The 21,749-nt window shown below is 45.2% G+C and overlaps 1 protein-coding gene across 5 annotated transcripts in view; it reads right to left on the reverse strand.

Annotated features, from left to right (window-relative positions):
* Nucleotides 1-21,749, reverse strand: part of MCUB (mitochondrial calcium uniporter dominant negative subunit beta) — a 122,574-nt gene that overhangs the window by 3,928 nt on the left and 96,897 nt on the right. For all 5 annotated transcript variants that reach the window (XM_090036709.1, XM_090036713.1, XM_090036712.1 and 2 more), the window contains exons 2-5: nt 12,709-12,784; nt 12,157-12,327; nt 2,504-2,608; nt 2,026-2,186 (exon numbers count right to left, since the gene is read on the reverse strand). In XM_090036709.1, the coding sequence (XP_089892835.1) occupies nt 2,026-2,186; nt 2,504-2,608; nt 12,157-12,327; nt 12,709-12,784 (513 nt within the window). The remainder of the gene's footprint in view (nt 1-2,025; nt 2,187-2,503; nt 2,609-12,156; nt 12,328-12,708; nt 12,785-21,749) is intronic.

Here is a 21,749-nt window from a genome sequence, read left to right on the forward strand (position 1 = left end):
TGACAGCCACTGCAGAAGCTGGTGAGTACAGGGTTTTTTGTTGTTTTTTTTAAAAGAGCAAGGATGCTGGGGTCAGGTGGGGCAGCCATTAACAGGGCTTGGAATGGGGGCTTGTGGCAGAGCCCCCCCACACAGTGCGGGACAGCAGGGATCGACACCCCCCCCCCCCACACACACACACACACACAACCTGGCAGCATCCAGTGAGTGCAGGCTTTTTTTTTTTTAAAGAGCTGGGATGCTGGGGCCAGGCAGCCATTGACAGGGCTGGGAAAGTGGTTGGGGGATACTCAGGGGGGCTGAGGGACCAGGCAGGGGATGGGGCCTGCAGGGGGTCCCCCCCCATGGTTCCCACCCCCCTTACCGATACAGAGCCCAGGCCCAGCTCCCTGTGGCAGTGAGCAAGGACTGCCCAAATTGCCGAAACTCCGAATCGTTTCCAAATAGATTCAGAGGCTTTGAATCGATTCAGATCTTTTTATTGGTCTCCCGATTTGATTCGGAGAATCAGCTGCCAAATGGGGCCAAATCTCCTCCGAATCAAATCAGCACCCATCAGTTCACGCAACCCTAATGTTTACACAAGATGCTACTGCACATTTATTTAGCACTTGTATTAGCAAGTACTAAATAAATACACAGTAACTGGAGCTACTGTGCAGTAGTGCCAGCGAACATCTTTTAAGTAACCTAATAATGCTGCACAGTAGCATATTAGCACCATCCATGCTGTGACATGCTACTGCGCAGTATTATTAGGCTACTGCATAGTCAGTGTCTTGTGTAGATGCACCCAGTATAAAGCAGTGGGTCATGAGCAGAGGGAATAAGCTGCAGTAGCAGGGGTTGGGCAACCAGTGCACTAGCCCCAAATGCTGATGTGGATGGGGTGCAAGAAGACAGCTGCTGCCCCTCTGGGTACAGACACTGCTCCTTAGGCTTCTGAGCTTCTGCCAATTTGTCTGCTATTCCATCCATACCTCATGGCAGTGGTTCTCAACCTTCTTAGAGCTGGGGCCCCCACCCTACTTTTTTCACTTTGGCAGCACCCCAGTTGAGAGCTACTGTTGTGCTGCCTCAGCTAACTTGAATGGCTCTTAACTGGGGTGTTGCCACCACAAAAAGCTACCCCATGCACCTCTTTCATTACCAGACTGGGAAGGGTTGCAGCATGCACATGCTGTCCTGACTTTCTAGCATTCCCTGTTAAGCCCAACACAGGCAGGAGAGCCAGCTCATTCTGCAGCCCTTCCTACCTGGACCCTGCACAGTGTCTCCCAGAAAGAGGTACACAATGCAGGTAACTGTCCTGTGCACCTCTGTTTATGTTTCTAACAGGAGCGTTTGGGGACTGGATCAGGAAGGTCTGTGGCACAAAATGGTTCTCATGCCTGCTTTAGGTTTAATCAGATAATCCTAAAGAGGCAGGAGAGTGCATGTATTTCATAGCTCTTCCTAGTCTGGCTGCCCACTATGTGCCCAGGGAACCTTTACCTGGTCATGGCAGTGCCACCCACACTGCAGCATCCCAGAGGGGGGTCCTGTAGCATCCTGGTTGAGATCCACTGCTGTTTTACTGTTGGCCTAACCTTCTTTAGATTCAACATGTTTGTACCGTCCTTTCCTAGTTCCTTAGGCAGAAGCATTTTTCCATAGAATAATGGAAGAATAGGTAACAGATTCACAAGAAGATAAATTTCTTGCTACCTCTCTAATTATTTCTGTGATGTGGTAACATTAGTTTGCACATCCAGTTGGACAATTAGATTCAGGCAAAGTGACTCCGAAACTAGTGGAGTGCCAACTCCCTAGAGTTTTTGTCTTGCTCTAGAGGATTTCACCTGGGGAAAGTTATACAACAGGAGGAAGAGGTACTAGAGGTTGAAAACAATCCTGTGCCTGAATTGGCCTGCCCCATTCATCCATGCTTAAGTCATCACAGCATGGCATATATTAGTGAAATCGGTTTGTTTTTTGTTTTTGTTTTTTTTTTGTTTTTTTATAGAGGAAAAATTCCCTTCCCACCTGTTCAAAGGGTATCAGCTGTTCCTTGAGATGGTCCAGTTTCAGTAGCAGTTCTCTCTCCCTCTTTATCTGATGGTCTTCTAAATGCAGGGCTGTGAACAGTCTCTGAACCAGGGATTTGACATCTTCCATTTCAGTAGCATGCTCGCTACTTAACTTATCTGAGAAAAGACCATGTTTGTTCTGACTGATAAAATGTATCAAACAAACTCCTTCAAGGAGAAGTAAGTATTGCTTGTATATGGCCACAAAATTGGCCACAAAATGTTTTTTCTTGAAGTATTCAAAAGGGGGAATTAACAGACCTGTTTTCTGTAGGGACTGATATAATGACAAACATGAACAACTGGTGCCTCCCAAGGCTGTCAGCAGCAGGGAGCACATGCCCCCCCTACACATCAAAACTAAACAAAACAAATATGCTTTTGAACAGATGCAGCTGGATAGTCACACATTTCAAGACAGCTGTGGCTCTTACCTTTTATAGGGACTCTTACACTGTATGTCATATCATTGATGACCAATTTAAAATCATTCATCAATAAAATTTCCACCAGTGTTTTAGTAGAAATCTTGCTACCATCTAGAAGAGAAAAGAGAAAGAATCAAAAGACCACTAGCCTCAACATTAGCGGTTTCTAAAAGTAAGACCAGATGAAAAATTATCTTTAAATAATTACATTCAGTTTGGAAGTGGACAAATGTGTAGCTCCAATAAAAAGGTGCTGTTAATAAACGTGCGTTAAAATGTTAGATAAAGCATCATCTGAAACATTTAATATAAACTCTGAACTTGTTTGAAATACCTGACATAACTCAGCACATTGTTTACAGGCAGTTTCCCTTTTGTTTCCATTTTAAGAAAGAACGCAGCCAAGATAAAATGCACAGTTTAAAAATGTTTTTACTTGTGTCATTAAGACTTTAAAAATTCTCCATTTTATTTCTGGACACCAAATCTCTACTGTTTTTACATTTATTTGCATCTTGTATTTTGTATAGCTTGGAAAAATTAAACCATTTAGGTCATATTCACTTTCCAGAGGAAGAACGTTCTAATGAATATAGCCCAAGACTCCATGTGTCAGGAGATCAGGCACCACAAAACTAACTGCAAGGTCCAAACAGGTTAGTCAGTCTCTGTCAACTGGAGATGCTGCCACTTAGCCTCCTATGAGGAGTGTATTAATGTTTGGATGGAGAATGCTACAAAAAGAAAACTAAACGTCCTAGAAATTCTGCAAAAGTTGTCATGGATTATTGAGAGATTAAGAAAACACACAAAACTTCCAACATTATTTAAAGGACAGACACTTTCACTAGCAACCTATGAATGAAATAAATATGGAGTTTGTTTCAAATTGTTTTGGAGATCCCTACTCATGCAAGTACCTATCTTAACCTCAAAGAGAACCTGCATTCAAGCAAGGCTTATAAGAGACTGCTTGCTTCTGAGGAATTTAGTGGAAGGAGTAGGAAATAAATTAGGCTTATTATGCAAAAGTAGTTGCAATCTAAATCATGATGTCCCTGTTCAACAGATTTCTATTTTCTTTTGTAATCATGTATTATTTCAAAACAGAGTTTCAACCATTAGGGAAGAAAAAATACCTCTCTTCTATTTCAAGTGTTGACTATTCTGTCAACAGTCTTCAGAATAGTTACAGACGCCCAGCATTTTCACTCCTGTTCACTCAAATCTTGTAAATTATTTCTGAAGTAATTGCAAGATTGCTAAAATAACTTAGCTCATGAAATTTCTGCTATCTCACTACCATACTCAGTGATAGAGGAATCCTAGGAGAACTATTGCTCCATAGGCAGATCCAGGATTTTAAACAGCAACAGAAACCAGTGCTGCAGGACTGGCTGAACAGACTCCCCCCACACACTAGGTGAGGAAGACTACACTGCAGGAGCAGGACAGTGGAACTGATTTGCTGCCCTGACCCCTTGGGTGGCAACCTATAAGTATATAAGCTGTGTGCATCAGGAATTGGAAGAACATCTGTTCATCAGGGCACCAAGGGAAGACAAGGGCTAACGGTCACAAACTGCTGGAAGACCGTTTTAGACTGGACATTAGAAAAAACTTCTTTACCGCCTGAGTCTCCAGAGTCTGGAATAGACTCCCCCCGGAAGTGGTGCAAGCACCTACTTTGGGTACCATCAAGAAACACTTGGATGCTTATCTTGCTGGGGTGATCTGAGCCCAACTGACTTCCTGCCCTTTGGGCGGGGGACTAGACCTGATGATCTCGTGAGGTCTCTTCTAGCCCTAATGTTTATGAAATCTAAGAAGCCAAAGACTTTTTTAAGCCCCACCCCCAAATCAGGTAAGTCTCCCCCTGCTTCTCCTCCTCACTCAATGCCTCTGGGCTCAGGAAGAAGAGACATACCCGGCACCACCAACACTATCTCCTGCCATGCTCCAACCTGGTCTTTGGGGAGAGGCTGCATGGAGAGCTGGGCTTGGCTGTGAACAGTAGAGGTGACGAACTGGTTTCCGACCTGCCCCTTCTCCTGGGCTGGTGGGAAACACCTGAGGGGTACCAGGGAGAGAAGGGAAAGCAGCCTTCCATTGCTGCTGTCCTGGCTGGACAGTTCTGGAGCTCCGTCCACCCCAGGTTAGCTGGGGTCAGTGGTGGCAGCAGGCAGGGGGTATGCATGTCAGGGGGGAAATAGGGAGGGAAGGAGATGTACCGTTGAGCACAGAGGGGAAGGGAAACAGTGCTGCAGGGAGAGGGATTCTTGTTTGGGGATTAAATAACAGTCTCTGCCCGCTGCTCCCATAGTGTGGGCCAAATGGGGATGCATCTTGCACCTCCCTACATCCCATGCCAATGCACCTGCTCTGGGTCTGCCCCTTTGTTACCCTCATGAGGTCAACTACATACAAACCAGTGTTGGAAGACCAATCTGTCCCAGTTTTAACAGAGCCAACAACAATCCAAAAACCATGATACAAATTTTGAGGGGCTTGGATTGGAGGGTTTGGTTTTGTTCTACCTGGTTTTTTGAGGGGGTTGTTTTTAAAGAGCCCCTCAATGTTGTGTCTGTTACATGTATTTCTATCCATTTGCCTCCATAACCCCACAATTCTGAATCAGTCTCATCCCTGTCGTACATTACAGACTAGTGGAAACAAATGCCCAATTTCAGAGTGCTTCAGGCACCATTGCCCTTGGTTGTGCAAACACAACCTTTTTATTTATCAAAGTACTATGTTGAAGTAGGGGTGGATACTTCAAATAACTATAATATGTATTAGTGAATAGGAATGAGTATTTGGAAAAGTACCATACTTGACTAAAATAACGTTTCCCTCCACATTTTACATGGGGAAAAAAACCCCTCATCTTAGAATTGTGTACAACGGTGGTGGTGGGGTGGCGGCTGCTGTGGCTTGAGGTTCAGACCTGGCTTGGTGTTAGAGCCATGGCTGCAGCTGCCTGTCTCCCCAACCCCTCCATTGCCTCTGCATCCCACCACTTCCACCCCCACATGCAGCCTCTGCCCTCCCCCACCTGCCCCTCTCCCCCTTACTCTTGCTCTGTATTGGCAGGCTCCCATCCATGCTGCAGCCTAGGGCACTGAGTACGGCCCCAGCCTGGCCTTGCAGCAGCAGCACACAGCCCACACTGCTGCTACAGACGCTGGGCTGGGCTGGGGCAGTGCTCAATGCCCCAGACTAGAATGGGAACAGAGCCCGCCAGCACAGAGCAAAGGTAAGGGGAAGGGAAATGGGAGCAGGAGCTGGGGAGCGGGGAATGGAAAAGAGGGGAAAGCAGAGGCGGGGGGAGGACAGGAAGGGGAGTAGAGGGGGAAGGGGGCTCAAGGCTGCAGAGGGGCAGATACAAGGAGGGGGACAAACTGCTTGACTTTTCCACAATGCCTACCCTCCTGAAGCAGTGTGGGGGATGAATTGAAGACCCCACAAGAATTGATTCTATACATGTATACTTTTATAAATTTTCCATTTTTCCATGTATAGAATCTATCCATTGGGGGTCATCTTAAATTCAGGGTAATTTTAAATTCAAGTAAATACGGTAAGTTATATTCTCACTTGATGCTTGACCTTGGCCTCTGTTTCCCTAGTTAAATTGACACTGATCTCTGTAAAGCTCTTTGAAGCCCTTGTTTGAGGGGTGGTATGCAAGTGGAAAATAGAAGTATTATTCCAGATTAAGCATTATGAATGGTTTGTATATAAATATTTGTTGCTGTGGGGTTGCCCAAGACCGTCCATCTGTCTCTATGTGCCTACTATAGAAACACACCTGGAGTTCTTCATTGAAATTTTGACACTTGGATGCATTTGGCAATATCTGCTGAGCTATAACAGCATGAACAGGGGAGGCTAACACACCAGCTGGCTATTCTACCCACCCTGTGTGGGTAGGCTGGCAGACTTGGAACGTCGACATATTAAACCAAAAATTCAAAATGTACATCCTCTCTTTTTTCAACACTTTACAAATGTCACCTTTATAATTTACATGGAAATGAGCGTCAGCATTCTTATTAAAATTATGTTGAACAAAAAAGAAAAGCACTAGTTTGAAAGTGTCACACAGTGCCACATTTGATTCAGTACTGTCCATTCTAGTATTCATGAACTGATGGAAAATAGAAAAGTATTTTTAGGTCTTCCAAGAATAATTCTCTCTAAAAGGCTACTTTCCTTCCTGCTTAGCATAATGAAGGTGAAGAGATGAACAAAAAGCCTTTCTTTGTCAGTGCTAGAATAAGAATGATAGAAAATTATCAAATGAAAAGCTACCCAATCTGTAATGTTTCCAGTTCAAGTTAGCTTTAAAGTACAGTGCTAAGATAGGTCCTCATCTTATCTAGAAGCTAAATAAAACAGAAGGAAGGAGTATTCATACTTAAATCAAATTTTCTTAAGATCTTCATATCCTTTAAATTATATACATTTGGCTTGTGACAAGACCCATCATTACCATATTAACTTTCTGTTTATATATATTAAAAGTTATTCTCCATTGTTACCTTCAAATGCCAAATACTTGTATGAAGAGGAGAAAATTAGCTATAGCAAGGTCACTGTTAATTCAAACACAGATTTTGGTTCTAGGCTAAGAGCATTATCAGATGAGGCACTCCCCCTCTTGATGAAATTAGATTTATTTCCTTTACAACTACAACAGACAGTCTTGCTAACCTTGTAAATTTGTGTCTAATAATATTATGGACTAAATCCACGTAATGAACAATGAAGTAAACCCTGATGCTAAGATTACTGGGGGTCTTAATTTTCATTTTAATTTACATAGAAATGAACATCAGCATCCTTATTCATACTTTTGCAACTGACACAACAGATGCATTCTGCCTGACAGGAGAGAATTCTGCAGATACCTCTGAGTGCAGATACTCCCTTTGGTCTACAGGACTGTGAATGAAGATACCCGTGTTCATAAAAGTAACTGTCTGCAGGGAGTTTGCTGCTCAAAAAGGTGGGGAACAGCCTATATCATCCCATTACTGGATGAAATTTAGGTGAATACTTGCACATTTGTCATCTGTCCCCAATCCTTACGGGATGCCCACAGGGAATATGAAGTCTTGAACAAGTTTTCTTTTGTAGTGCTGGTATTTCATCATGTGCATAAAAGGATTGACCTGATGAAGGGAATAGTCTATCTACATGCTTCATGGATTCAGAGAATAAAAGTAGTAAAAGAAAAATAAATGTTTAAAGAGTCTACTTTGTAGTTCAAATATGATTTGCTTTTTTTTTTTAAATCTGGACAGAAAAAATATAATTGTAAGCAAGAAACTTAGTTAAGTGGTAACATACTACATTAGAGATAACAGTGTTTCTGCATTAGAAACAGGCCACAGTACTGACAGGGTAGTCATGAGCTAAATCTCCAATTTCAGATTATAAAATCTTTCCTTCGCAAAAGGATAAAAGCTTCTATGTGACTTCAAATTTTAAGTCTCACTGAAGACAAAGAGATAGGCGTTTTTAAAAAGCATACCCTTCTCAGTATAATGAAACTTTAGTGCTCCCACTTACAAAAGGAGAGGCCTAGGGCCTAGCACTAAAGGGGACTCAGAGACTCAGATGGTTGGAAGCAGGACTTTTCAAGTTTCTAGTTGATGCTCTAAGAAGCACTCATAGGCAGCATTACTAATCACATACAGAGTAAGACTTGCTTTGTGAAGATTCTTTAAGACTGGTAGTTGGAGAAAAGAAAGAGGGAAATATATGGGGTACTAGAAGACAACACATTTATTAAATAGCACTATAAAAAAAAAAAAGACAGCCATCTTAGGAAAGGGAACAATTCAAGGAAAATACCAGATCTTAAGGAGGTTCAACTGTAATATCCAAATTCTCTGGAACGACAGAGGTGTTAAATTGCAAAATAGCATTTATCCATATTATTCTTATGCACTGAGTGTTAAGAACCATCCGCCTTAAACCTTAGGGCCCTGGCATTTATCATGAGATAAGTTGTAACATGCCCACATTCAGCCAATTTATGGCATGATAAAATGGCAAGCCAGCCACAAAGATGCGTTGTGCTTTAATCTGAACATGTGGTATGCAGCCCAGAATTGGCTTTCCTTACAGCAGGGATTTTTAAAGCTGTGCCATACAACCTGCTGCTGGGCTGACAGGTCCAGGACACAGGGAGCTAGATATCAAGAAGCTCCCCAATCCACAGCTCCCCACACCCCAGTAAATACGCAGCCAGTTTCACACAGGCTAGGAATCCATGGAGCTCCCTGATCTACAGCTCCCCATGCCCCAGAACACAGCTAGCTGCTGGCATGCTTTTTAAATGGCTGGGCTGCCCGGACACCTGGATTTTGAGAAGGCACACCTGCAACCTGGCTGCAGTGTGCCTAAATATTTAAAAGCTGTACCTGCAGCCCAGCCTTATCAAGATCCAGGGGAACTGCTAGGCTTGGAGACCATGACAGGGCACCTGGAGCACCTATCATTTTAAAAGCAGAAGCTGCTGAAAAACCAGCCTGCAGGTTGGCAAGGGGAATGATTAGGGAGTCAGTTGACCAGGGAGGCTGGGCTTGAGTTAGATAAGCTGAGGGCCTGAGCTGTTCAGGCAGTCTGCCCCGAGTGCCACTGGGAGAGGAGCTCCTGGCAGCAGAGCTCCTGAGATCTCTGAGCTGGGGTAAGCAGCTCTGAGCCCCAGGAGCTGGCCAGGCCTTGGAAGAGAGAGGCCTGGGAGCAGATGAGACAAGAGAAGGAGAGCTTGAGCCCAGGAACTTGGGGAGAACATCCTTTACCTGGAGGGGACCAGGAGGGTCTGGTGCCTAGGGCGGACTAGAGCATGAATATCCGGTGCCTGGGAGGAACACCAGGAGATTCCAGTGCCGGGGGGGGAACGGGACTACAGCACAAAGGTCTGGTGCCTGGTGGGGGGTCCGATGCCTAGGGGTGAGTAAGCTGCATTGAGAGAAGCTCCAGTGCCGGGGCCTGCCAGAGTGGGGCCAAAGTGCCTGAACCCATTGAAGGGGCAGTATATCAGCAGGGCTAGAAAGCTCAAGAGATCTGGAGACCAGAGGCGCAAGGACTGGGGCTGGGAGTCTCTAACCCAGGAGAGGCATAAGTTAGGAGATCACCTGTAAGGCATGGGAGTGGCTACTGGGGAGCATGGAGCCCACGAAACTAGCCCTTAAGGCAATTACCACAAACACCGATGGTCATCAGAGTAAGACCAGGCTTGGGAAGCCCTGGGGCCGCCACCCTTTTACCAGAAATTAATATAGTCAAAGCATAACAGGTGAGTAAAGGAGAGAGGGCCCCAAGGGATCACAACCTGAAGGGTCGGAGTTCAGGGTGAGTGGTTGTTCCTCAAGAGGATGATCCTGCAAGCACATGCAATGTCCATCCCATCTCGGAGGAAAGGTAGCAAAAGGGCACAGCAGCCCCCCTGGCTCTGCAGGGAACTTGTGGACCTCCTGTGTCTAAAATAAAGACCTATAAAGGATGGAAGACTGGAATTGCCTCAAAGGAGAAGTATTCTGCACTGGTCCAGACCTGTAGGGAACAAACCAGGAATGCCAAGACTACGACTGAACTCCAACTGGCTACACGTATCAAAGACAATAAAATGTCCTTTTTTAGATATGTGGGGAGCTGGCAGAAAAGCAAGGGTAACACTGGATCCCCGCTGAACCAAATGGGACAACTGACACCCGACACCCAGGAAAAAGCCAACCTGCTTAATGGGTATTTTGTGTCGGTTTTTCACCAGCCCCAAGGGACTGCCCTGCTCAATATGGTATGGGACAGCCAGGGTGAGGGAGAATTGTTACCCTACATTAATGTAGACCATGTATAGGAACACCGTGAGAGGCTGGACACCTTCAAGTCAGCTGGCCCTGACAGTTTACACCACAGGATACTTAAGGAGCTGGCAGGCATCATAGCTCAGCTCCTGGCATGGATCTTTGAGAACTCCTGGCACTCAGGTGAAGTGCCTGAAGACTGGAAGAAGGCCAATGTGGTGCCTATCTTCAAGAAAGTGAGGAAAGTAGATCTGGGGAACTATAGGCCCAGCAGCCTGACCTCTATCCCGGGGAAAGTCTTGGAAAAAATTATCAAAGAAACCATTCTTAACAAGCTGGCTGATGACAATATCCTAAGGGATAACCAGAACAGGTTTTTACTGCGGGTAGGTTTTGCCTGACCAACCTCATCTTCTATGACCAGGTGGTATATCACCTGGACAAGGGAGAAGTGATTGACATCATATATCTTGACTTTAAAAAAGCCTTCAATCTGGTGTTCCATGATCTCCTCATGAAAAAATTGGCCCACTGCAGCCTCAGCTACATCATAATCCAAAAGCTGGGGAATTGGCTCCAAGGTTGGACCCAGAGAGTAGTAATAGACGGAAGTAAGTCATTGTGGTGCACCATGACCAGTGGGGTCCCTCAAGGCTCCGTCCTTTGGCCTATACTCTTCACCATCTTTATTAATGATGTAGACACTGGTATCAGAAACGGACTGGCCAAGTTCACCAATGACACCAAACTTTGGGGTAAAGTGTCCACGCCTGAGGATAGGCTTGTGATCCAGGCCGACCTCAACAGGCTCAGAAAATGGGTGGATGAAAACCTGATGACATTCAACATCAAAAAATGCAAGTTACTCCACCTTGAGAAAAAAAACACAGCACGCTTATAGGCTCGGCAGTGCTACACTTGCTAACACCACAGCTGAAAGGGACTTGAAGGTCATGATTGACCACAAGATGAATATGAGCTACCAATGCAATGTTACAGCTGGTAAAGTGAGCAAAACTCTGTCTTGTATCCATAGATGCTTCTTGAGCAAATCCCAGGATGTCATCCTCCTGCTGTATTCAGCCTTGATGAGGCCACAGCTGGAGCACTGCATCCAATTCTAGGCTTCACAATTTTAAAAAAATGTGGAGAAGCTTGAGAGTCCAAAGGAGGGCCACACATGATCAGAGAGCACGAGAACAGGCCTTATGAAGACAGGCTGAGAGCCATGGGACTCTTCAGCCTCGAAAAGCACAGGCTCCGGGGGGACCTGGTGGCTGCCTATAAATATATAAGGGGTGTACATCAGGATCTGCGGGAATGCTTGTTCACCAGAGTGCCCCAAGGAATGACAAGGTCAAAGGTCACAAACTCCCCCAAGACCATTTCCAACTGGACATAAGGAAAAACTTCTTTACTGTCCAAGCTCCAAAGGCCTGGAACAGACTGCCTCCAGAGGTGGTGCAAGTACCTTCTCTAGACTCTTTTAAGAAACATTTGGACATCTATCTTGCTGGGATCCTTTGACGTCCTGGCCCCTGGGGCAAGGGGCTGGACTTGATGATCTTCCAAGGTCCCTTCCAGCCCTAATGTCTACGAAATCTATCTATGAGAGCCAGAAGTGGCCACCAACCACCCTAGGACAGGCACTTGTTATAGACCTGTCCCTGAACCTAGGCTCTCCGGATGCCCAGACAGTTAACAGCAATGCCTGCAGCTAGGTGCAAGCATACCAGGGCACAGGCAGCTGGGGATTAAGGAGCTCTTTCCTCAAAAAGAAAGATCTAACCTTAGTTTCTTATAAACAGACCACAGTGTTAATACAATATTAATAAATACCATTTGTAAAGATTTCTGCCTTCTCGATTCCTTTATCTTCTTTCTGTATGTCCTGCAGGAAGGTCCCCACGGTTGTTAACATTGGCTTGACAGTAAACTGGCAGCGCTCTTTTCTTGAGGGTAACATAATAGTTATCACAGGAAGACCATGTCTGTAATTAATAGTTACTTCTGAAAAAGAGGAAAAAAGAGTCATATTTGTTAAATGCAATTTAAACTCATACTTGCTTTCATAAGAGGCCAAATATGGAAATGCATATAGTAAGTCTTAAATTCGTTTACTGTACAAGACTTATCTAAAGCATAATACTTTTACAGGCCCCAAAAGAAAAAGTGACTTGTTCAAAATCACCTGAAAAGTCAGTGGCAGAGGTAGATGTCCTGACCCCCAGTTTTGTGCTGTAAAACTAAGTGCTTGCTGAAACAAAGATACATACATCTATGCAACAGGAATAATGCACATTCCCACTTCTTTTATTAGCTGTTATTTTCAGAAGGCTGAGACTGAAAGGTGAGCTGATTTGAAAAAAGATAACTGATGAGATAACTTACCATCAGATGGCACCAGTGTGCTATAACACACTCTTTTATAATGCCTCAGATGTCCTATTTGCTTCTGGCACTGCATCTGCAAAAAAGATTTTTTTTTGAGACAGAGTGTACACAGTTGGAATAAAACACTACCTTGGTAAAAAGCAGTCCCCAGCCATCACTCATCCACATGGTAATATTCCGTGTCGACTGGCAGAATACAGGTATTCCTGAAAAAGCATCTCCCTATAAACACAAAGCTGCAGCGATTCTGATTACCAAGCAGAATCTCTACTATTCTAGACAAAATTATTAATGAGTATTAATAAACTGTTGGCTACAGCTAAGTAATTCTGCTGTTTCATCCAGAATGATATAAATATCTTAAGATGACAGATGTGGTTATATTTTAATTTTAAGCAAATGTCTTGTTATGCAGGAAAATGCCTCAATCGTAATGTAACCCTGCCTTCTTCAAAAAGGAACTTGAATTGTTGCTCCATTATGCTGCTTTAGAGTAGAAGGCAGTTATCACCACTCGCTACATACACGATTCTTTCGAGTTGATAATGCAATGTAATTAAAAATGTGCATGTTCTCAATGAAAAATAGCAACACTTTTACCAAAGCATTACATAGTATACCACTATATGCAAAAGTGCAAGGAGCTGTGATTCAGCACCATTACATTAAAAATGTATTAGTGCTGTTCACAATATTTAAAAAAAAATTAACCACACAGCTTGAGGAAAAACAACAGCTTTTATTTGTTATCTAGACTTACTGTTTGAACAATAGTGCAATTCTGCTAGTGCAACCAAAAATAGAAAATTGCTACCATTTAATACCCCACTGTAAAAGATACAACAACTTGGTTAATGTTACCTTCTGCAGTGAACGCACAGAATAATTACTGGGATTATTACTCTGTAATCTCTAAAGAGCTCTTGCAGTACCAGAAGAACCCACAGCTAAGGGCTGACAATGCACAAAAGATATACTGCTTTAATTATTCCAGTGTCACTGAGGCAGCAAAATCATACTAGTGGGAATGCAGTTACACTGGTATAAACAGGTTTTATACTGGCATGGTATTTCTTGCAGGGAAAACAGCTAAAAGAGACCTGATAGACAAGACTGAAGTGGAAGCTTGAGAGCTGAACGCTCAGGAAAAAGGAAAACAATCTAAGATCAATTTACCAAAAAGATTGGCAGCTTGTGATTCATTCGCATTCTTGTACTTAATATATAGAAACTGAAGCTTTTTGATACACATCACAGAACTTTTACTATCCAAAGGAGGAAGTTTACCAAAAGTAAATCTATAAAATGCAGTAATCATTTACAGAGATTAATTCTCAGTTAAACATCCTACTCCAAACAATACTTCCAGAACTAAGTTTTTTCAGGTTGAAAAATGTGTGATCCTACCTGTGACAATGGAGTCTACCTACAGAAGAAAGGAGGGGACCCTACAGTAAATACAAAAATATTTTTTAAATTTTGAAAAAAAATAAAATGAAAAAAACCACTCTGGCCAACAGAAGCCTATTAATGCTGAACGCTAGCGAGAGCTTCAGTGCAACAACATGGAACGAACGCCTACCCATCTGTTCTGAAAGCATATATTCCTTCCATTTGCACTCCATTAGCAAAGTACAACCTCTGACACAGGTCAGCTGTTTTGGTTTGAACCAGCCGCAGACAATATATGTACACAATGTGAATATGGGCCATCACTGTTGGGGAACAAAAATAATAAAAACAAATTCTAACCCCCTTTTGCTGGAAGGCATTTAAAAACAGGACAGATAATAGCCTAAAACAAATTCTCAGTGGTCTGGCATATAATATTCACAACATATCAGTGATGTCCCCTTGGGGGACTACTGAGGAATGCCTCTTTTTATTGGCATTTGATATACAATTATGCTTGCTGTGATCAATATCCAATTATCTGTGATTACCTTTTCCTAGATATTGCATTGTATATGAGCAGGTGCTACTATTTTTCTCATTGTTGCAAATTTTGGCATCTGTTTAGAGAAAGGATAGTACATATCTACTTTATAGCTGACTTATTTGGAAGGAGTTTTTCTTTGATGGTTGGTTTGAGGGGGTTGGGGGTTTTTGGTTTGTTTGTTTTTTTTTTCTTTTTTTAAAACTTTTTGTGTATTGTTTGCACCCCAATAGGAAAATCTCAGTATATTTTATTTATAAATATTTTGAATCTGTCAATAAATTACCGTTCAAGTGAAAGAAAAGGAACAGCTTTACAATACATGTTTTATACGGTTTCTTTTTCTGCAGAGACTTCTAGTGCTTGCTCCCTGCCCCAAATTAAAACAAACAAACCTCAATGTGTACACTGATCATTTCATTATCTCCCACACAAAACAACCTGTTTAAAATCAAATACATACATAGTAATAACATGGGCACTGAAGTATGGGACCTGAGGGTTCCAGTAAAGTAAGTCAAGGTCCCACTAAGGCAAAAGGCCCACCTACTTCCAGCTGAGCCAATCCTGGGCAAACCAGGAGAATAGGTCCAAATTGCTTCTTCACAGGATAGGGGCTAGAATTACAGGAAGCTGATAATGGAAAGCTCCCATGAGTCGTTAGGCCCTGCAGAAAGCCTAAGATGGGGGTTGTCAACTGGGAGTACGTGCATCTCTGGGGGTACTTGGGAGGGCCCTAGGGGGTACATGTGGGCAGGTGGGGACCGAGCACCACCCCCACCACCCTGTGCCACCGCCTCCTAGAAACAGAGCCCGGGGGGGAAGGGGGACACAGAGCAGCAGCATCCCTCTGTGGGCTGTACAGGCACTGCCCAGCTAGCCAGATGAAGGTCGGGGGGAAGCTTGCATGTGATGGCCACCACCACTTCCCACCACCCTGCGCTGCTGCCACTCTACTTTTTTTGTAAAAATATCCCTACATGCCACCCCCCCCCATGCTCCGTGTCCAGCTGCTAGGGGTACACCTACTAAAAGACATTGAAAACGCCTGGCCTACGATAATGAGAAGAAGTGGAAAGAGGGACTCCCGTTTCAGAAGGAGCCAGGAATAGAAGTGGTCCATGAGCTATAACAGAATTTGGCCAGCATGGTGATGCACACAATCACATACCCCACTCCTTCCCTATTCTGAACAATAGGAAAACACTTCTGATGATCAGAGAAATGCTTGATGTACTGCAGATGGTTGTAGAGTACAACACACAAAAACACTGGGACATGCTCTGCAGCTGTAACACTAAATATAATTACTGAGACATCGTGGTCACACAGCACTACATATAACACCAAGTAGGGAAATGGCTTGGACTTCATAGTTCCAGAGTCTGCTATACGACAGCAGTAAGAGAGGACAATGACATTACCCAAAAACCTGCTAAGTTTTAAGAAGACCATCTACTTCAGGTCCCACCACCACAGAAAAGCTAGTTAGAAGAGTATAAACAAACAACTATAATTTAGATCTACTTCATGGAGATTTCCAGTCATTTGTAGTTTGCTGGAGAATCTGTTCTGTAACTACACTTGTTAGCAATTTATATTTGGTTAGAATAATATATGCAAGATAGATTTGCTACCAATAATGAAAAAGATATTCTAGCAAAATCCGTTCCTACTGCTCCCCCGGCGGGTCCTGGTCGTGCCAGCCCTGCACAACTGAATCCAACCCATGGACTGACTTGACGCTGCTCCCCCACTGGAAGACGGGTGGTCTACTAACAGTTTTAGCCCAGGTCATGTCAGCTGCACTACCAATAACTTGGGCAGCCTAAGGGAAACAGCCCAAGGAAAGGTCCGCTCAGGGAAGCACTGGGCTTCATATGGCAGACTTAACTGCCGTACACAAATGCCAGGAGCTTGGGAAACCAGCATGAGGAACTGGCTCTTCTCCTATATGACAATGACTATGACCTTGTAGGAATTACGGAGACTTGGTAGGACTCCACCTATGATTGGTCAGTGGCAGTAGAGGGTTACAGTGTGTATACGGGAGAGTATGTGGGGAAGAGGAATGGGGGTGTTGCTCTCTATGTCACAGATCAGTTCACCTCCCTGCAAACTGATTTTCCAAACCAGGAAGGACGCCTTGAGACTCTCTGAGTCAAGACAGAAGGAGAACATGGGGATGGTGACTTACTTGTCTACTATAACAACCCCCCCGTCCCCCAAGAGGATGACCTAGATCGGGAATTCATTAGGGAACTGGTCACACTCCTGATGCTTGATTGTCATGGGAGACTTCAACTTCCCAAACATCTCTTGGGATGATCACATGGCCAAATCTGATAAGTTGCATCGATGACCTCTACCTAACCCAGGAGGTCTATAGGCCGACTAGAGGAGAGGCATTGTTGGATATGGTCCTGGCCAAAGGGGAGGACCTGGTGAGCAATCCGCAGATCAAGGGGAAACTTAGTGACAGTAACCATGAGTTAGTCACCTTCTTAGTTCACTGAAGAACAGGCAAACTCCTCAGTAAAACAGAAGTCTTTAAATTTGGGAAAGCCAGCTTCTGCAAACTGAGAGAACACGTCAGTCAGGCAATCAGACGCCATACCCCCGCCAGAAAAGGGAGTATACGAGGAATGGTCATCGCTCAAAAACTTAATCCTTGAAGCACAGGACAAAGCCATCCCTTCTCACAAGAAATGCAGTCAATGAGCAAGGAAGCCCCTATGGCTGAATAAGGAACTGTTGGACCTCATTAAGCTCAAAAGATTAGCCTACACCAGCTGCAAAACAAGAAACATTACCAAAGAAGATCACTGTGCACTTGCCCATACCTGCAGAGAGTGGTCGACAAAAGCCAAGGCACAAACTGAACTTAGACTTGCTACGGGGATCAAGGACAACAAAAAGTCCTTCTTTAGATATGTGGGAAGTGGGAAAAAGAATACCGACAGTATTGCGCCCCTGAGAGATCCTAGACTTCAAGAAGGCCTTTTACCTAGTTCTCCATGACATCCTCATGGTTAAGCTGGGGAACTGTGGCCTAGATCATCATACGGTCCGATAGCTAGGCAACTGGCTACAGGGTCAGACTCAAAGAGTACTAGTTGAAGGAAGCAAATCAACGTGGTGCAGTGTTACCAGTGGAGTCCCTCAGGGCTTGGTACTTGGGCCAGTACTCTTTAACATTTTCATCAACAATCTGGATTTCGGAGTCAGGTATAAACTGGCCAAGTTCGCGGACAATACCAACTTATGGGGGAGGGCCGTCACACTGCAGGACAGGCTGGGGATACAGGCCAACTTGGACATGCTCTCAAGGTGGGCCAACCAAAACCAGATGGCCTTTAATACAGAGAAGTGCAAGGTGCTGCACCTTGGTAGGAAGAACCCTCAGCATACTTACAGGCTTGGCAGTGCTATGCTTACTAGCACCATGACTTTTTGGGTTTGGGGGGGTCTTGATTGACCACAAGATGAATATGAGCCACCAATGTGATGTGGTGGCGGGCAAAGTTAACCAAACTCTGGCATGCATCCATCAATGCATCTCAAGCAAAACCACGGAAGTCATCCTCCCGCTTTACTCGGCCCTGGTGAGACCGCAACTGGAGTATTGTGTCCAGTATCGGGCCCCCCACTCCAGGAAGAATGTGGAGAAGCTTGAGAGAGTCCATAGGGGAGCCACTTATATGATCCAAGGCCTGGAGGGAAGGCTATATGAGGAGAGGATGAGGGACCTGAGACTCTTCAGTCTGGAGAAGAGAAGGCTCAGGGGGACTTGGTGGCAGCCTACAACTTCGTAAGAGGGGTACATCAGGACCTGGGAGAACATCTGTTCACCAGAGCCCCCCAAGGGATAACAAGGTCTATAGGCCATAAACTCCAGGAAGGCTGATTTGGACTGGATATTAGAAAAAAGTTCTTTATGGTTCATGTGTCCAGGGTCTGGAACAAACTCCCCCCACAGGTGGTGCAAGCACCTACTATGGACTCCTTCAAAAACAGGTGGATATATTGCTGGGGTCACTTGATCCCAGCTGACTGGACCCAATGATCTCTCGAGGTCCCTCCCAGGCCCCAATGTCTATGCAATCTATGAAATCTATGCTCATCTATTGCACAGAGCAAAAAAGTTGGGCACCAATGATCTACATCAGTGGTTGTCAACCAGGGGAACACATACGCCTAGGGGTACTTAAAAGGGTCATAGAACTGATGTGGCCAATAACTGCCGTGTACATGCGCACAGCTGCACATGGCCAGGAGCGCAGCCTGGCTATGTGGAGAGCAGCTTGGTCTGGCTGGCAAGTCTGTTGTGAGGGAAGGGGCATGGGGGAAGGAGTGGGGCTGGGGCTGTCCAGCTAAGGTGGGGTGCGGGACTGAGTGGACTGACAGATGGGGGCAGCTCCTACCACTATACGCACCCTGGGAGGGCATAGGGAGCATTTGCCCCTGGATCTGTGCACAGGGTGGGGCAGGGTGGTGTGGGGCAGGTTGGGGCCAGGCTGCCACTGCAGGCTGGGGCAGCATCAGGCTCTTCCCAGCAGTGGCGCTGGGAGTGGGGACTGGAGGGCTACAGCAAATTCTGGAGTGGCTGCAGCCTCCACCCCATAGCCCTGCTCCCATATGTCCCTGCGGTGAGGGAGGGAGTGGGGCTGGGGCTGAAGCAGGGGCAGGTGTTGCCCAGCTGGGGTGGAGTGAGGGATGGAGCTGCGAGTGGCTTGTCCAGAGGGTGCTGTTGGGTGGCAGCTCCAGCTGCTGCATGCACCTCAGGAGGCGAATTATGGGGTGGCTGCAGCCCCTCCCATAGCCCCCTCCCAGTGCCACTGCTGCCCACCCTAAGCACAACTCAGCCCAGCCCCCACTAGGAAGGGCCCAGTGCAGCCCCAGTCCCAGCCCACTCCACCCCGCATGCAGATCGGGAGGCATATGCCTCCCCATGCCCTCCCAGGGTGTGTGCCCCCCCTGCACCCTCCAGATGAGCTGCTCATGGTTCCAACCCGTACTCTTCCCCACCTTGGCAGCATCTGCCCCTGCTCCAGCCCCATCCCCATCCCCACTTCCTCCCTCACCGCAAGGGCCTAGAGGAGCGGAGCTACAGTGGGAGGTTGCCACCACTCCAGAATTTGCTGTTGCCCCCCCCCCACTCCCCCTCCCAACACTGCTACCGCCCACCCCGAGTAAAGCCCGGCTCAGCCCCCTACCAGGAAGAGCCTGGCACTGACTACATCCCGCCTGTGCCCCGCAAGCTGATCTGGGGGAACACGCCTCCCATGCCCTCCCAGGGGCACACGTAGTGGTGGAAGTCACCTCCCTGTGCCCCTGCCCCTGCTTTAGCCCCCCTCCCCCACTACTGGGGCCTTGATCTCCACCCCCCCACAGCATCAGCCCACGCTTGCTCTGCATGCAGATCAAGGGGCACATGCCCCCATGTCCTCCCAGGGTGCACACAACAGCAGGAGCCACCCCCCTCCCCCTGTCCCTGCAATCCCCAGACTAGCTGCTCAATCTGCCCCCTGCCTTGACTTAAAAACAAGAAAAAAAATATAAAGGGGCACATGAGCTGAAACTTTGGGACAGAAAGGGTACACTTGTTAAAAAAAGGTTGAAAATCCCTGATCTACATGATGTATAGAGTACAGACCAAGGAAGTATAAATGCACCACCAAAAGAGCAGAACTGAAGTCAAAATAGAAACTGCTGCAGCGGAAAGCCTAGTATATCTAGCTAGGAATGATTAGGGCTGTGTTAGAAACCCTTCCCCATGATTTACTCTCTTTTTTCAGAAATAATTTCAAGTGTGAGGTTACTGCATGATCTCCTCCAGCATAAAGCACTGTAATCTAATGAGCTGTGAAAGGTCAGACTGGTACAATAAAAGCTAACAACTTTTAGCATCACTTCTTCCACTGTTAGACTAAACAAAAGCCTGTTTTGGCAAGTCAGTGGCACAAATCAGAGGTCAGGAAAACAGACTTTATGACAACAGGCTGAGAGCTATGAGGCTCTTTAGCCTGGAAAAGCGCAGGCTCAGAGGTGATCTGATGGCCACCTATAAGTTTATCAGGTGTGACCACCAGGATCTGGGGGAACGTCTGTTCACCAGAGCACCCCATGGGATGACGAGGTCGAACGGTCACAAACTCCTGCAAGACCGTTTTAGGCTGGACATAAGGACAAATTTCTTTATTGTCCAAGCCCCAACGGTCTGGAACAGCCTGCCATCAGAGGTGATTTAAGCACCTACACTGAACACCTTCAAGAGTAAATTGGATACTTATCTTGCTGGGAACCTATGACCCCAGCTGACTTCCTGCCCTTCGGGTGGAGGGCTGGACTCAATCTTCCAAGGTCCCTTCCAGCCCAAATGTCTATGAAATCTATGAAATACAAGCAAATTAGGAGACCCATTTTGAAATATCTGTAGTATGAGCCAAACAGTATTTTGTAACCAGGCTAGAAGCTTATAGAATCCGGTTAGTGAGCCAACTATACTATGCATTGCAAGAGTCTTGGGGAAAAAACAACTGGCCAGGTTAAAGGTTCAGCCCTCTGGATGGGAAGCACAATGAAATTTCAGTCAAAAAAAGGTGGTAGTAACCTAAATAATTTAACCCAATATACATGAATTTGTTCTTTTAAAATTAATCATTATATTAGAGAAATATAAGTTCAACTTCTGAAAGTTACTTCTTGTGTTTAGGATACTTCATTAATTGGCCTACTTTAAAAATTAAGGTAGCTATATCTTGGCAATTGGCCCTGCTAGAAAAGTCACAATTAGGCTAGGGTAGAACCAATTGTAGTTCTTAAAAACAGGCCCGGGAGTTAGGATAAATACAAAAATTTCATAGAAACTGCTATAATGGAACACATTAACAGCCTGGAGAGTCTAATATCTATTCTCAGTAGTGGGTTTTTTTTAAGAAAGCAACCAGCCGTCATGATACATTTTTTCCTAACCCAATCATTTAATAAAGTGCTGGAGGAAATGTATATGCTTTGCAGTCTATATGCTGTCCAGATGTTCTCATTTTAGCTTTTGTGGAAGAAAAGACTGGTTGATTTGTCCATTTAATGTTTAGAACTG

This window comes from Crocodylus siamensis, chromosome 2 (genome assembly GCF_052110815.1).
Source record: "Crocodylus siamensis isolate JL-2025a chromosome 2, ASM5211081v1, whole genome shotgun sequence".
Lineage (NCBI taxonomy): Eukaryota > Metazoa > Chordata > Crocodylia > Crocodylidae > Crocodylus > Crocodylus siamensis.